The sequence below is a fragment of the Oncorhynchus nerka genome, unplaced genomic scaffold (assembly GCF_034236695.1).
Source record: "Oncorhynchus nerka isolate Pitt River unplaced genomic scaffold, Oner_Uvic_2.0 unplaced_scaffold_811, whole genome shotgun sequence".
Taxonomy (NCBI): Eukaryota; Metazoa; Chordata; class Actinopteri; order Salmoniformes; family Salmonidae; genus Oncorhynchus; species Oncorhynchus nerka.
Window position 1 is genome coordinate 277,188 of NW_027040444.1, and position 14,620 is coordinate 291,807.

The 14,620-nt window shown below is 45.1% G+C and overlaps 1 protein-coding gene across 1 annotated transcript in view; it reads left to right on the forward strand.

Annotated features, from left to right (window-relative positions):
- Positions 1 to 838: 838 nt before the first annotated feature.
- The window catches only part of LOC135571069 (annexin A5-like), a 36,625-nt gene continuing 22,843 nt past the window's right edge, over positions 839 to 14,620 (forward strand). Inside the window, exons 1-7 of the mRNA XM_065016875.1 lie at positions 839 to 847; positions 6,753 to 6,867; positions 6,955 to 7,052; positions 9,535 to 9,648; positions 9,733 to 9,823; positions 9,923 to 10,002; positions 12,406 to 12,456. Of these exons, the coding sequence (XP_064872947.1) occupies positions 839 to 847; positions 6,753 to 6,867; positions 6,955 to 7,052; positions 9,535 to 9,648; positions 9,733 to 9,823; positions 9,923 to 10,002; positions 12,406 to 12,456 (558 nt within the window). The remainder of the gene's footprint in view (positions 848 to 6,752; positions 6,868 to 6,954; positions 7,053 to 9,534; positions 9,649 to 9,732; positions 9,824 to 9,922; positions 10,003 to 12,405; positions 12,457 to 14,620) is intronic.

Consider the following 14,620-nt stretch of genomic DNA (forward strand, 5'->3'; position numbering starts at 1 on the left):
GAATACTTTATATTCTCTAACTCCGTCTGTTTTATGAATGGAAACACAGATCTGTGACTATTTTCCATTACTTTAAACGTGGAAAAGTTTTTGATGGCGTTTAAAGCTTTTGCCTTTTTTAAGTTAGTTAGTGATTCTGTTCTGTGTTTCTCTTCAGACAGAACGATCTTTCTTCGAATCAAACCAACTATCAGCGATCTATCAGAATGGTAAGTTCACTTCACTAGACAACTTTATAATGCTGTTATTATAACGTCCAATTTAACTTCACTAAAAGCCACTTCAGATGAATAAACGGAAATGTCGCTGTCGGGTAAAAGAGAACTGTATTATTCCATTACTATGTTAATGTTTAACTTTCTATCTCTGTCTATAATGGACACCACATCCGCGGCACCGCCCCAGGCGACAGGCTTTAAATACTCATTACACCTTATCCCAGAACAATACACACTGTAGAACCCAGTATGGAACACATGGGTTCTAGAATAGGTTGTTACACTGTATAACTGTAGAACGAAGGGAGATCATTTGAGATCTAGAATAGGTTGTTACACTCTATAACTGCAGAACCCAGTATGGAACACATACACTGTATAACTGTAGAACCCAGTATGGAACACATGGGATCTAGAATAGGTTGTTACACTGTATAACTGTAGAACCCAGTATGGAACACATGGGATCTAGAATAGGTTGTTACACTGTATAACTGTAGAACCCAGTATGGAACACATGGGTTCTAGAATAGGTTATTACACTGTATAACTGTAGAACCCAGTATGGAACACATGGGTTCTAGAATAGGTTATTACACTGTATAACTGTAGAACCCAGAATGGAACACGTGGGTTCTAGAATAGGTTGTTACACTGTATAACTGTAGAACCCAGTATGGAACACATGGGTTCTAGAATAGGTTGTTACACTGTATAACTGTAGAACCCAGTATGGAACACATGGGTTCTAGAATAGGTTATTACACTGTATAACTGCAGAACCCAGTATGGAACACATGGGTTCTAGAATAGGTTATTACACTGTATAACTGCAGAACCCAGTATGGAACACATGGGTTCTAGAATAGGTTGTTACACTGTATAACTGCAGAACGAAGGGAGATCATTTGAGATCTAGAATAGGTTGTTACACTCTATAACTGCAGAACGAAGGGAGATCATTTGGGTTCTAGAATAGGTTGTTACACTGTATAACTGTAGAACCCAGTATGGAACACATGGGATCTAGAATAGGTTGTTACACTCTATAACTGCAGAAGGAAGGGAGATCATTTGAGACTGTACTCCCATATGTGTTTTCATTCATCCCGGGTGAGTTTCTCCCAAAACATATGTGTCATGTTTAGCTTTAAAAACATTGTTCATCTATTGCCTAACACTGAAAAATGGTGTTGATGCTGAAGATACTGGCTCTGTCCCGAATCTCCATACTAGCTTGTAAAGTGTTGGTCCCGTGTTTCTTATTTTCAATGACGGCCTAGTGGGTTAACTGGTCTAGGAACAGTGGGTTAACTGGTCTAGGAACAGTGGGTTAACTGGTCTAGGAACAGTGGGTTAACTGGTCTAGGAACAGTGGGTTAACTGGTCTAGGAACGGTGGGTTAACTGGTCTAGGAACGGTGGGTTAACTGGTCTAGGAACAGTGGAACAGTGGGTTAACTGGTCTAGGAACAGTGGGTTAACTGGTCTGGGAACAGTGGGTTAACTGGTCTGGGAACAGTGGGTTAACTGGTCTGGGAACAGTGGGTTAACTGGTCTAGGAACAGTGGGTTAACTGGTCTAGGAACAGTGGGTTAACTGGTCTAGGAACAGTGGGTTAACTGCCTTGTTCAGGGGCAGTGTGTGTGTGGAGCAGAGGGGCTGTATTTGGGGAAGTCAGTATGAGTCATGTGTGTGGGCCTTTCTTCAGACAGGGTGGGGCTCTGCCTCCTTCCCCTCCCTCTCTTCCACCTCGCTCTCTCTCTTCCTCCTCTCTTCCTCCTCTCTTCCTCCTCTCTTCCTCCTCTCTTCCTCCTCTCTCTTCTCTCTCTTCCTTCTCTCTCTCTTCCTTCTCTCTCTCTTCCTTCTCTCTCTCTCTTCCTTCTCTCTCTCTCTTCCTTCTCTCTCTCTCTTCCTTCTCTCTCTCTTCTTCTCTCTCTCTCTCTTCCTTCTCTCTCTCTCTCTCTCTCTCTCTCTTCCTTCTCTCTCTCTCTCTCTCTCTCTCTCTCTCTCTCTCTCTCTCTCTCTCTCTTCTTCTTCTCTCTCTCTCTTCCTTCTCTCTCTCTCTCTCTCTCTCTCTCTCTCTCTCTCTCTCTCTCTCTCTCTTCTTCTCTCTCTCTCTCTCTCTCTCTCTCTCTCTCTCTCTCTCTCTCCTTCTCTCTCTCTCCCTTCTCTCTCTCTCTCTCTCTCTCCCTTCTCTCTCTCTTCTCTCTCTCTCTCTCTCTCTCCCTTCTCTCTCTCTCCCTTCTCTCTCTCTCTCTCCCTTCTCTCTCTCCCTTCTCTCTCTCTCCCTTCTCTCTCTCTTCTCTCTCTCTCTCTCTCTCTCCCTTCTCTCTCTCTCCTTCTCTCTCTCTCTCTCCTTCTCTCTCTCCTCTCTCTCTCTCCCTTCTCTCTCTCTCTCTCCCTTCTCTCTCTCTCTCTCTTCTCTCTCTCTCTCTCTCTCCCTTCTCTCTCTCTTCCTTCTCTCTCTCTCTCTCCCTCTCTCTCTCTCTTCCTTCTCTCTCTCTCTTCCCTCTCTCTCTCTTCCTTCTCTCTCTCTCTGAGTACACACACAGGATGGAGTACAAAACGGACAGTGTGGAGCAGTAAACAGTAGATAGTGTGTTTACTGTTCAGGGTGTAGAGCTGCTCCTCACTTAGCAGGGGCGTAGTGGCCCTCCCTCACTTAGCAGGGGTGTAGTGGCCCTCCCTCACTTAGCAGGGGCGTAGTGGCCCCCCCTCACTTAGCAGGGGCGTAGTGGCCCTCCCTCACTTAGCAGGGGCGTAGTGGCCCCCCCTCACTTAGCAGGGGTGTAGTGGCCCTCCCTCAGTTAGCAGAAGCGTAGTGGCCCCCCCTCACTTAGCAGGGGTGTAGTGCCCTCCCCCTCACTTAGCAGGGGCGTAGTGGCCCCCACTCACTTAGCAGGGGTGTAGTGCCCCCCCCTCACTTAGCAGGGGCGAGTGGCCCCCCTCACTTAGCAGGGGCGTAGTGGCCCCCTCACTTAGCAGGGGCGTAGTGGCCCCCCCCTCACTTAGCAGGGGCGTAGTGGCCCCCCTCACTTAGCAGGGGCGTAGTGCCCCCTCACTTAGCAGGGGCGTAGTGGCCCCCTCACTTAGCAGGGCGTAGTGGCTCCCCCTCACTTAGCAGGGCGTAGTGGCCCCCACTCACTTAGTAGGGCGTAGTGCCCCCTCACTTAGCAGGGCGTAGTGGCCCCCTCACTTAGCAGGGGCGTAGTGGCCCCCCTCACTTAGCAGGGGCGTAGTGGCCCCACTCACTTAGCAGGTGATGCGGAACGCCACGTGAAGTGTGGCGCCCGCAGGGCAGCTCTCCAGGCCATCTACTCTTTTCTATTTTTACTAATGACCTGCCACTGGCATTAAACAAAGCATGTGTGTCTATGTATGCTGATGATTCAACCATATACCCATCAGCAACCACAGCTAATGAAGTCACTGAAACCCTTAACAAAGAGTTGCAGTCTGTTTTGGAGTGGGTGGCCAGTAATAAACTGGTCCTGAACATCTCTAAAACTAAGAACATTGTATTTGGTACAAATCATTCCTTAAGTTCTAGACCTACACTTCAACTATGACAGACAAAATTAGAAAAAAAATCCAGAAAATCACATTGTAGGATTTTTAATTAATTTATTTGCAAATTATGGTGGAAAATAAGTATTTGGTCACCTACGAACATGCAAGATTTCTGGCTCTCACAGACCTGTAACTTCTTCTTTAAGAGGCTCCTCTGTCCTCCACTCGTTACCTGTATTAATGGCACCTGTTTGAACTTGTTATCAGTATAAAAGACACCTCTCCACAACCTCAAACAGTCACACTTCAAACTCCACTATGGCCAAGACCAAAGAGCTGTCAAAGGACACCAGAAACTAAATTGTAGACCTGCACCAGGCTGGGAAGACTGAATCTGCAATAGGAAAGCAGCTTGGTTTGAAGAAATCAACTGTGGGAGCAATTATTAGGAAATGGAAGACATACAAGACCACAGATAATCTCCCTCGATCTGGGGCTCCACGCAAGATCTCACCCCGTGGGGTCAAAATGATCACAAGAACGGTGAGCAAAAATCCCAGAACCACACGGTGGGACCTAGTGAATGACCTGCAGAGAGCTGGGACCAAAGTAACAAAGCCTACCATCAGTAACACACTACGCCACCAGGGACTCAAATCAGACCAGAGGAAGTAGAGATGACCAGGGATGTTCTCTGTTTAGTGAGTCCTCCAGATCAGAGGCAGTAGGGATGACCAGGGATGTTCTCTGTTTAGTGAGTCCTCCAGACCAGAGGCAGTAGGGATGACCAGGGACGTTCTCTGTTTAGTGAGTCCTCCAGATCAGAGGCAGTAGGGATGACCAGGGATGTTCTCTGTTTAGTGAGTCCTCCAGATCAGAGGCAGTAGGGATGACCAGGGATGTTCTCTGTTTAGTGAGTCCTCCAGATCAGAGGCAGTAGAGATGACCAGGGATGTTCTCTTGACGAGAGCGAATTAGACCATGTTCCTGTCCTGATAAGCATTCAAAATGTAACTAGTACTTTTGGGTGTCAGTGACAATGGAAGGAGTAAAAAGTATATTATTTTCTTTAGGGATGTAGGAAAGTAAAAGTTGTCAAAAATATAAATAGTATAGATACTCAAATGACTTAAGTAGTATTTATTTATTTATTTATTTTACATTATATTACATTTGCACAAATTCCTAAAAACCTGTTTTTGTTTTTTCATTCTGGACTCCTGTGTGGAGGATGTTGTTTTGGTTCCTTCCTGTCTGGCTGCTCTGCACCTCTCCTATTGGTCCCACTAGCCTCTCCATTACAATCCAATCAGCTGCTGTGTGTGGAGGATGTTGTTTTGGTTCCTTCCTGTCTGGCTGCTCTACACCTCTCCTATTGGTTCCACTAGCCTCTCCATTACAATCCAATCAGCTGCTGTGTGTGGAGGATGTTGTTTTGGTTCCTTCCTGTCTGGCTGCTCTACACCTCTCCTATTGGTCCCACTAGCCTCTCCATTACAATCCAATCAGCTGCTGTGTGTGGAGGGGGGAGGATGTTGTTTTGGTTCCTTCCTGTCTGGCTGCTCTGCACCTCTCCTATTGGTCCCACTAGCCTCTCCATTACAATCAAATCAGCTGCTGTGTGTGGAGGATGTTGTTTTGGTTCCTTCCTGTCTGTCTGCTCTACACCTCTCCTATTGGTCCCACTAGCCTCTCCATTACAATCCAATCAGCTGCTGTGTGTGGAGGGGGGAGGATGTTGTTTTGGTTCCTTCCTGTCTGGCTGCTCTGCACCTCTCCTATTGGTCCCACTAGCCTCTCCATTACAATCCAATCAGCTGCTGTGTGTGGAGGATGTTGTTTTGGTTCCTTCCTGTCTGGCTGCTCTACACCTCTCCTATTGGTCCCACTAGCCTCTCCATTACAATCCAATCAGCTGCTGTGTGTGGAGGATGTTGTTTTGGTTCCTTCCTGTCTGGCTGCTCTACACCTCTCCTATTGGTCCCACTAGCCTCTCCATTACAATCCAATCAGCTGCTGTGTGTGGAGGGGGGAGGATGTTGTTTTGGTTCCTTCCTGTCTGGCTGCTCTACACCTCTCCTATTGGTCCCACTAGCCTCTCCATTACAATCCAATCAGCTGCTGTGTGTGGAGGGGGGAGGATGTTGTTTTGGTTCCTTCCTGTCTGGCTGCTCTACACCTCTCCTATTGGTCCCACTAGCCTCTCCATTACAATCCAATCAGCTGCTGTGTATGGAGGATGTTGTTGGGCTCTGACAGACAATCCTGGACTCTGTTGTGTTCGTCTCATTCCAGAAACATTCCGTGGTTCCCCTCCCTAAACAACAATGTTCCCAAAACCACCAGCGTCAGCTAACAACAGTGACCTTAGACTGCACTACCTCACACACACTTCTCCTGTTAGCTGAGGGGGGATCCAGTCGTGTGTGTGTGTGTATTATATATATATATATAAGTATTCCTAGTCATGTGAAATCAATAGATTAGGACTGAGGGAGGAGCCAGTCATGTGAGGAGGAGCCTCTTAATTGACTGATTTCTTTATATGAACTGCGTTTTTATATATTTGTTCAGTATACATTACCCACAGTCCTCTCTGGTCTACCCTGAACTACTTTACCCACAGTCCTCTCTGGTCTACCCTGAACTACTTTACCCACAGTCCTCTCTGGTCTACCCTGAACTACATTACCCACAGTCCTCTCTGGTCTACCCTGAACTACTTTACCCACAGTCCTCTCTGGTCTACCCTGAACTACTTTACCCACAGTCCTCTCTGGTCTACCCTGAACTACTTTACCCACAGTCCTCTCTGGTCTACCTGAACTACATTACTACACACAGTCCTCTGGTCTACCCCGAACTACATTACCCACAGTCCTCTCTGGTCTACCCTGAACTACATTACCCACAGTCCTCTCTGGTCTACCCTGAACTACATTACCCACAGTCCTCTCTGGTCTACCCTGAACTACACTACCCACAGTCCTCTCTGGTCTACCCTGAACTACATTACCCACAGTCCTCCTCACTGTGTGTCTGTTCTCTGATAGGCTGCCGAGGCAGTGTGAGAGCCAGTGGAAACTTCAACGCCAACCAAGATGCAGAGACCCTCTACAAGGCCATGAAGGGACTGGGTCAGTGGTGTGTGTGGTCTGAATGTGCTGCAAAGTGAGGGAGTAACCATGGCACCAAAGATTTGACTATGGTGTTTGTTGCCGTAGGAACCGATGAGGATTCCATCATGAAGTTGTTGACGTCTCAAAGTAGCAACAGCCAGAGACAGCAGATCAAAGCTGCATACAAGACCCTGCATGGCAAGGTCAGAACACAACCACAATACAACCACAATACAACCACAATACAATACAACCACAACCACAATATAACCACAATACAACCACAATATAACCACAATACAACCACAACCACAATATAACCACAATACAACCACAACCACAATATAACCACAATACAACCACAACCACAACCACAATATAACCACAATACAACCACAACCACAATACAACCACAACCACAACCACAATACAACCACAATACAACCACAACCACAATACAACCACAATACAACCACAACACAATACAACCACAATACAACCACACAATACAACCCACAACCACAATACAACCACAATACAAACCACAACCACAATACAACCACAATACAACCACAACCACAATACAACCACAATACAACCACAACCACAATACAACCACAATACAACCACAACCACAATACAACCACAATACAACCACAACCACAATACAACCACAACCACAACCACAATACAACCACAACCACAATACAACCACAACCACAATACAACCACAATACAACCACAATACAACCACAACCACAATACAACCACAATACAACCAAAACCACAATATAACCACAATACAACCATAACCACAATACAACCACAACCACAATACAACCACAACCACAATACAACCACAATACAACCACAACCACAATACAACCACAATACAACCACAACCACAATATAACCACAATACAACCACAACCACAATATAACCACAATACAACCACAACCACAATATAACTAATATAACCAATACAACCACAACCACAATATAACCACAATACAACCACAACCACAATATAACCACAATACAACCACAACCACAATATAACCACAATACAACCACAACCCAATATAACCACAATACAACCACAACCACAATATAACCACAATACAACCACAACCACAATACAACCACAATATAACCACAATACAACCACAACCACAATACAACCACAATATAACCACAATACAACCACAACCACATACAACCACAATACAACCACAATACAACCACAACCACAATACAAACACAACCACAACCACAATGCAAACACAACCACAACCACAATGCAAACCACAACCACAATACAACCACAATACAACCACAACCACAATACAACCACAATACAACCACAATACAACTATAACCACAATACAACCACAACCACAATATAACCACAATACAACCACAACCACAATACAACCACAACCCACAACCACAATACAACAATACAACCACAACCACAATACAACCACAACCACAACCACAATACAACTACAACCACAACCACAATACAACTACAACCACAACCACAATACAACCACAACCACAATATAACCACAATACAACCACAACCACAATATAACCACAATACAACCACAACCACAATATAACCACAATACAACCACAGCCACAATACAACCACAACCACAATATAACCACAATACAACCACAACCACAATGCAAACACAACTACAACCACAATACAACCACAATACAACCACAACCACAATACAACCACAACCACAATACAACCACAACCACAATACAACCACAATACAACCACAACCACAAGACAACCACAACCAATACAACCACAACCACAATACAACCACAAGCACAATACAACCACCACAATACAACCACAAGCAAACACAACCACAATACAACCACAATACAACCACAACCACAATACAACCATAATACAACCACAACCACAATACAACCACAACCACAATACAACCACAATACAACCACAACCACAATACAACCACAACCACAATACAACCACAATATACAAACACAACCACAATACAACCACAATATACAACCACAACCACAATACAACCACAATACAACCACAACCACAATACAACCACAATACAACCACAACCACAATACAACCACAATACAACCACAATACAACCACAACCACAACCACAATACAACCACAACCACAATACAACCACAAGCACAATACAACCACAATACAACCACAACCACAATATAACCACAATACAACCATAATACAACCACAACCACAATACAACCACACCACAACCACAATACAACCACAACCACAATAGAACCTCAATACAACCACAACCACAATAGAACCTCAATACAACCACAACACAACCACAATACAACCACAACCACAATAGAACCTCAATACAACCACAATACAACCACAACCACAATACAACCACAACCACAATACCCTGTAATGACATCTGTGACCCTGTGCATATGAACAATAAACTCATCTAATGTAATCTACAACCACAATACAACCTTAACACAATCCTCCCTCTACCTTTCTCTCTCTCTCTCCCTCCCTCCCTCCTCTTGTCTCTCCTCTCTCTCTCTCTCTCTCTCTCTCTCTCTCTCCCCCTCCTTCCCTCCCTCCCTCGTCCTCCTCCTCTCTCTTTCCTCCTCCCTCCTCTCTCCAGGACCTGGTAGGTGATCTGCAGGGTGAACTGGGGGGAACGTTTGAGACTCTGGTAGTGGCTCTAATGACTCCGCCCATCCTTTACGATGTGACATCACTACGGAACGCCATCAAGGTATTTGACCCAGGACTAGTGATGTCATATCCTGTGAGTGACGGTGTGATGTCATAGTGACTGTGTGTTGATGTCACGGTGTAGGGGGCGGGGACCGATGAGAAGGTGCTGATTGAGATCCTGTCTTCTAGAACGGCCCAGCAGATTAAGGACATCACTGCTGCCTATCGCCAGGGTAACACACAGATACACACACACACACTGCTGCCTACCGCCAGGGTAACACACACACACACTGACTCACTAATTGTGTGTGTGTGTGTTCGTGTTCCAGAGTTTGATGCAGACCTGGAGGAGGATGTAACAGGAGACACGTCAGGTCACTTCAGGAGACTGCTGGTCATCCTGCTACAGGTGAGGGGTCAGAGGTCAGGGGAACATAGATCTGGTATATATAGATGTGTGGGACATAGATCTGTACGAGCCAAAAGTTTGGACACACCTATGAAATAACACCTATGGAATCATGTAGTAACTAAAAACTAAACAAATAAATATATTTGAGATTCTTCAGCCCTTTGCTTTGATGACAGCTTTGCACACTCTTGGCATTCTCTCAACCAGCTTCACCTGGAATGCTTTTCCAACAGTCTTGAAGGAGTTCCCACATATGCTGAGCACTTGGCTGCTTTTCCTTCACACTGCGGTCCAATTCATCCCAAACCATCTCAATTTGGTTGAGGTCGGGTGATTGTGGAGGCCATCTGATGCAGCACTCAATAATTCTCCTTCCTGGTAATATAGACCTTACACAGCCTGGAGGTGTGTTGGGTCATTGTCCTGTTGAAAAACAAATGATAGTCCCACTAAGCGCAAACCAGATGGGACGGCGTATTGCTGCAGAATGCTTCGGTAGCCATGCTGGTTAAGAGTCCCTTGAATTCTAAATAAATCAAAGACCGTGTCACCAGCAAAGCACCCCCACACCATCACATCACCTCCTCCATGCTTCACGGTGGGAACCCCACACCATCACATCACCTCCTCCATGCTTCACGGTGGGAACCCCACACCATCACATCACCTCCTCCATGCTTCACGGTGGGAACCCCACACCATCACATCACCTCCTCCATGCTTCACGGTGGGAACCCCACACCATCACATCACCTCCTCCATGCTTCACGGTGGGAACCCCACACCATCACATCACCTCATCCATGCTTCACGGTGGGAACCCCACACCATCACACCTCCTCCATGCTTCACGGTGGGAACCCCACACCATCACATCACCTCCTCCATGCTTCACGGTGGGAACCATGGAGATAATCCGTTCACCTACTCTGCCTCTCAAAAAGCGCTTGGATCCAAAAATCTCAAATTTGAACTCCTCAGACCAAAGGACAGATTTCCACCGGTCTAATTTCCATTGCTCGTGTTTCTTGGCCCATTCAAGTCTCTTCTTCTTATTGGTGTCCTTTAGTAGTGGTTTCTTTGCAACAATTCGACCATGAAGGCCTGGTTCACACAGTCTCCTCTGAACAGTTGATGTTGAGATGTGCCTGTTACTTGAACTCTGTGAAGCATTTATTTGGGCTGCAATCTGAGGATGGTAACTCTAATGAACTCATCCTCTGTAGCAGAGGTAACTGGGTCTTCCTTTCCTGTGGTGGTCCTCATGAGAGCCAGTTAACTCTAATGAACTTATCCTCTGCAGCAGAGGTAACTCTGGGTCTTCCTTCCTGTGGCGGTCCTCATTAGAGCCAGTTCCATCATAGCGCTTGATGGTTTTGCGACTGCACTTGAAACTTTCGAAGTTCTTGAAATGTTCCGGATTGACTGACCTTCATGTCTAAAAGGAATGATGGACTGTCGTTTCTCTTTGCTTATTTGAGCTGTTCTTTCCATAATATGGACTTGGTCTTTTACCAAATAGGGCTATCTTCTGTACACCAACCCTACCTTGTCATAACACAACTGATTGGCTCAAACACATTAAAAAGGAAAGGAATTCCACAAATTAACTTCTAAGAAGGCACACCTGTTAATTAAAATGCATTCCAGGTGATTACCTCATGAAGCTGGTTGAGAGAATGTCAAGAGTGTGCAAAGCTGTCATGAAGGCAAAGGGTGGCTACTTTGAAGAATCTCAAATATTAAATCTAATCTTTTGATTTGTTTAACACTTTGAATGAGTAGGTGTGTCCAAACCTTTGTCTGGTACTGTAGATGTGTAGGACATAGATCTGACAGATATAGGTGTGTCCAAACCTTTGTCTGGTACTGTAGATGTGTAGGACATAGATCTGACAGATATAGGTGTGTCCAAACCTTTGTCTGGTACTGTAGATGTGTAGGACATAGATCTGACAGATATAGGTGTGTCCAAACCTTTGTCTGGTACTGTAGATGTGTAGGACATAGATCTGACAGATATAGATGTGTCCAAACCTTTGTCTGGTACTGTAGATGTGTAGGACATAGATCTGACAGATATAGATGTGTGGGACATAGATCTGACAGATATAGATGTGTGGGACATAGATCTGACAGATATAGATGTGTGGGACATAGATCTGACAGATATAGATGTGTCCAGACCTTTGTCTGGTACTGTAGATGTGTAGGACATAGATCTGACAGATATAGATGTGTAGGACATAGATCTGACAGATATAGATGTGTGGGACATAGATCTGACAGATATAGATGTGTGGGACATAGATCTGACAGATATAGATGTGTGGGACATAGATCTGACAGATATAGATGTGTGGGACATAGATCTGACAGATGTGCTCTCTCTCCTCTCAGGCCAGCAGACAGCAGGGGGTACAGGAGGGGAACATAGAGGCTGACGCACAGGTAAGAGACTGTGTGTGTGTGTGTGAGTGTGAGAGAGAGAGAATCACATGTCTATCTCTGAAATATGTGATAGTAATCAGATTTACTGCTCAGTCACAATGACTTCTTTGACTTGTGTTCTGCTCAGGGGTGTGTGACAAAGTGTCTGTGTGTGACGGTTATGTGTGTGTAGAATAACACTCCTCACACAGCCACCCCTTGTGTAAGCGTGTGTGTGTTGGTGTGTGAGAGAGACACAGAAGGTGTGTTGATAGTGATACCCAGTGTTGAATGCTTCCATCTAGTGGTCATACTGAGACAGAAGGTGTGTTGATAGTGATACCCAGTGTTGAATGCTGCCATCTAGTGGTCATACTGAGACAGAAGGTGTGTTGATAGTGATACCCAGTGTTGAATGCTGCCATCTAGTGGTCATACTGAGACAGAAGTATGTATATTCCATATTTGGAAGCTATTTTCAGGGCTCTCCAGAGATGTTCCATCGGGTTCAAGTCCGGGCTCTGGCTGGGCCACCAAGGACATTCAGAGACTTGTCCTGAAGCCACTCCTGCGTTGTCTTGGCTGTGTGCTTAGGGCCGTTGTCCTGTTAGAAGGTGAACCTTCACCCCAGTCTGAGGTCCTGAGCGCTCTGGAGCAGGTTTTCATCAGGATCTCTCTGTTTTGCTCCGTTATTCTTTGCCTCAACCCTGACTAGTCTCCCAGTCCCTGCCGCTGATAACATCCCCACAGCATGATGCTGCCACCACCATGCTTCACCGTAGGGATGGTGCCAGGTTTCCTCCAGATCTGACGCTTGGCATTCGAGGAGATCAATCTTGGTTTCATCAGACCAGAGAATCTTGTTTCTCATGGTCAGAGTCCTTTAGGTGTCTTTTGGCAACCAAGTGGGCTGTCATGGCTTTTACTGGGATTGGCTTCTGTCCGGCCACTCTACCACGAAGACCTGTAGAGATGGTTGTCCTTCTGGAAAGGTTCTCTCATCTCCACAGAGGAACTCTGGAGCTCTGTCAGAGTGACCCTCATGTGCTTGGTCACCTCCTGACCAAGGCCCTTCTCCCCTGATTAGCTCAGTTTGGCTGGGCAGCCAGGTCTAGGGAGAGTCTTGTGGTTCCAAACGTCTTCTATTTAAAAATGATGGAGGCCACTGTGTTCTTGGGGACCTTCAATGCTGCAGGAATGTTTTGGTACCCTTTCCCAGATCTGTGCTCGATACAATCCTGTCTCCGATTCCTTCGACCTCATGGCTTGGTTGTTTGCTCTGACATACACTGTCAAATGTGGGACTTTATATAGACAGGTGTGTGCCTTTCCAAATCATGTCCAATCAATTGAATTTACCACAGGTGGACTCCAATCAAGTTGTAGAAACATCAAGGATGATCAATGGGAACAGGATGCACCTGAGCTTAATTTCGAGTCTCATAGCAAAGGGTCTGAATACTACTACTGTAAATAATGTATTTCTGTTTGTTATTTGTAATAAACATTTCTAAACATTCATTACATGGGGTATTGTGATGTCATTACGGGGTATTGTGATGTCATTACGGGGCATTGTGAAGTGTCATTACGGGGTATTGTCTGATGTCTAAATTTAATATATTTTAGAATAAGGCTGTAAAGTAACGAAATGTGTAAAAGAGGGGTTGAATACTAGACTGTATATCTTGATTTTTTTCCATGGTGATGTCATTACGGGGTATTTAATATATTTTAGAATAAGGCTGTAAAGTAGACGAAATGAATGTAAAAGTCAAATGGGGTCTGAATACTTTCCGAAGGCACTGTATATCTTGATTAGATAATTATTCAGCCCCCTGAGATAATTATTCAGCCCCACCTGTTAGAAACACCTTTGCAGCAAATACAGTTGTTAATATTTCTGGGTACAACTCACACCTGAGTAAGGGATTGTACAATATTTGCCCATTTATTCTTTAAACAATTATTCAAGCACTGACAAGTTGGTTGTTTGATTATTGCTAGACAATCATTTTCAAGTCTTGCCAGACTTACTTTGGATTGAAACTCTAACTAGGCCACTCCGGAACATTCACGGTCTTCTTGGTAAGCATCTCCAGTGTAGATTTGGCCTTGTGTTTTAGGTTATTGTCCTGCTGAAAAGTGAATTAATGTCCCAGTGTCTGTTGGAAAGCAGACTGAA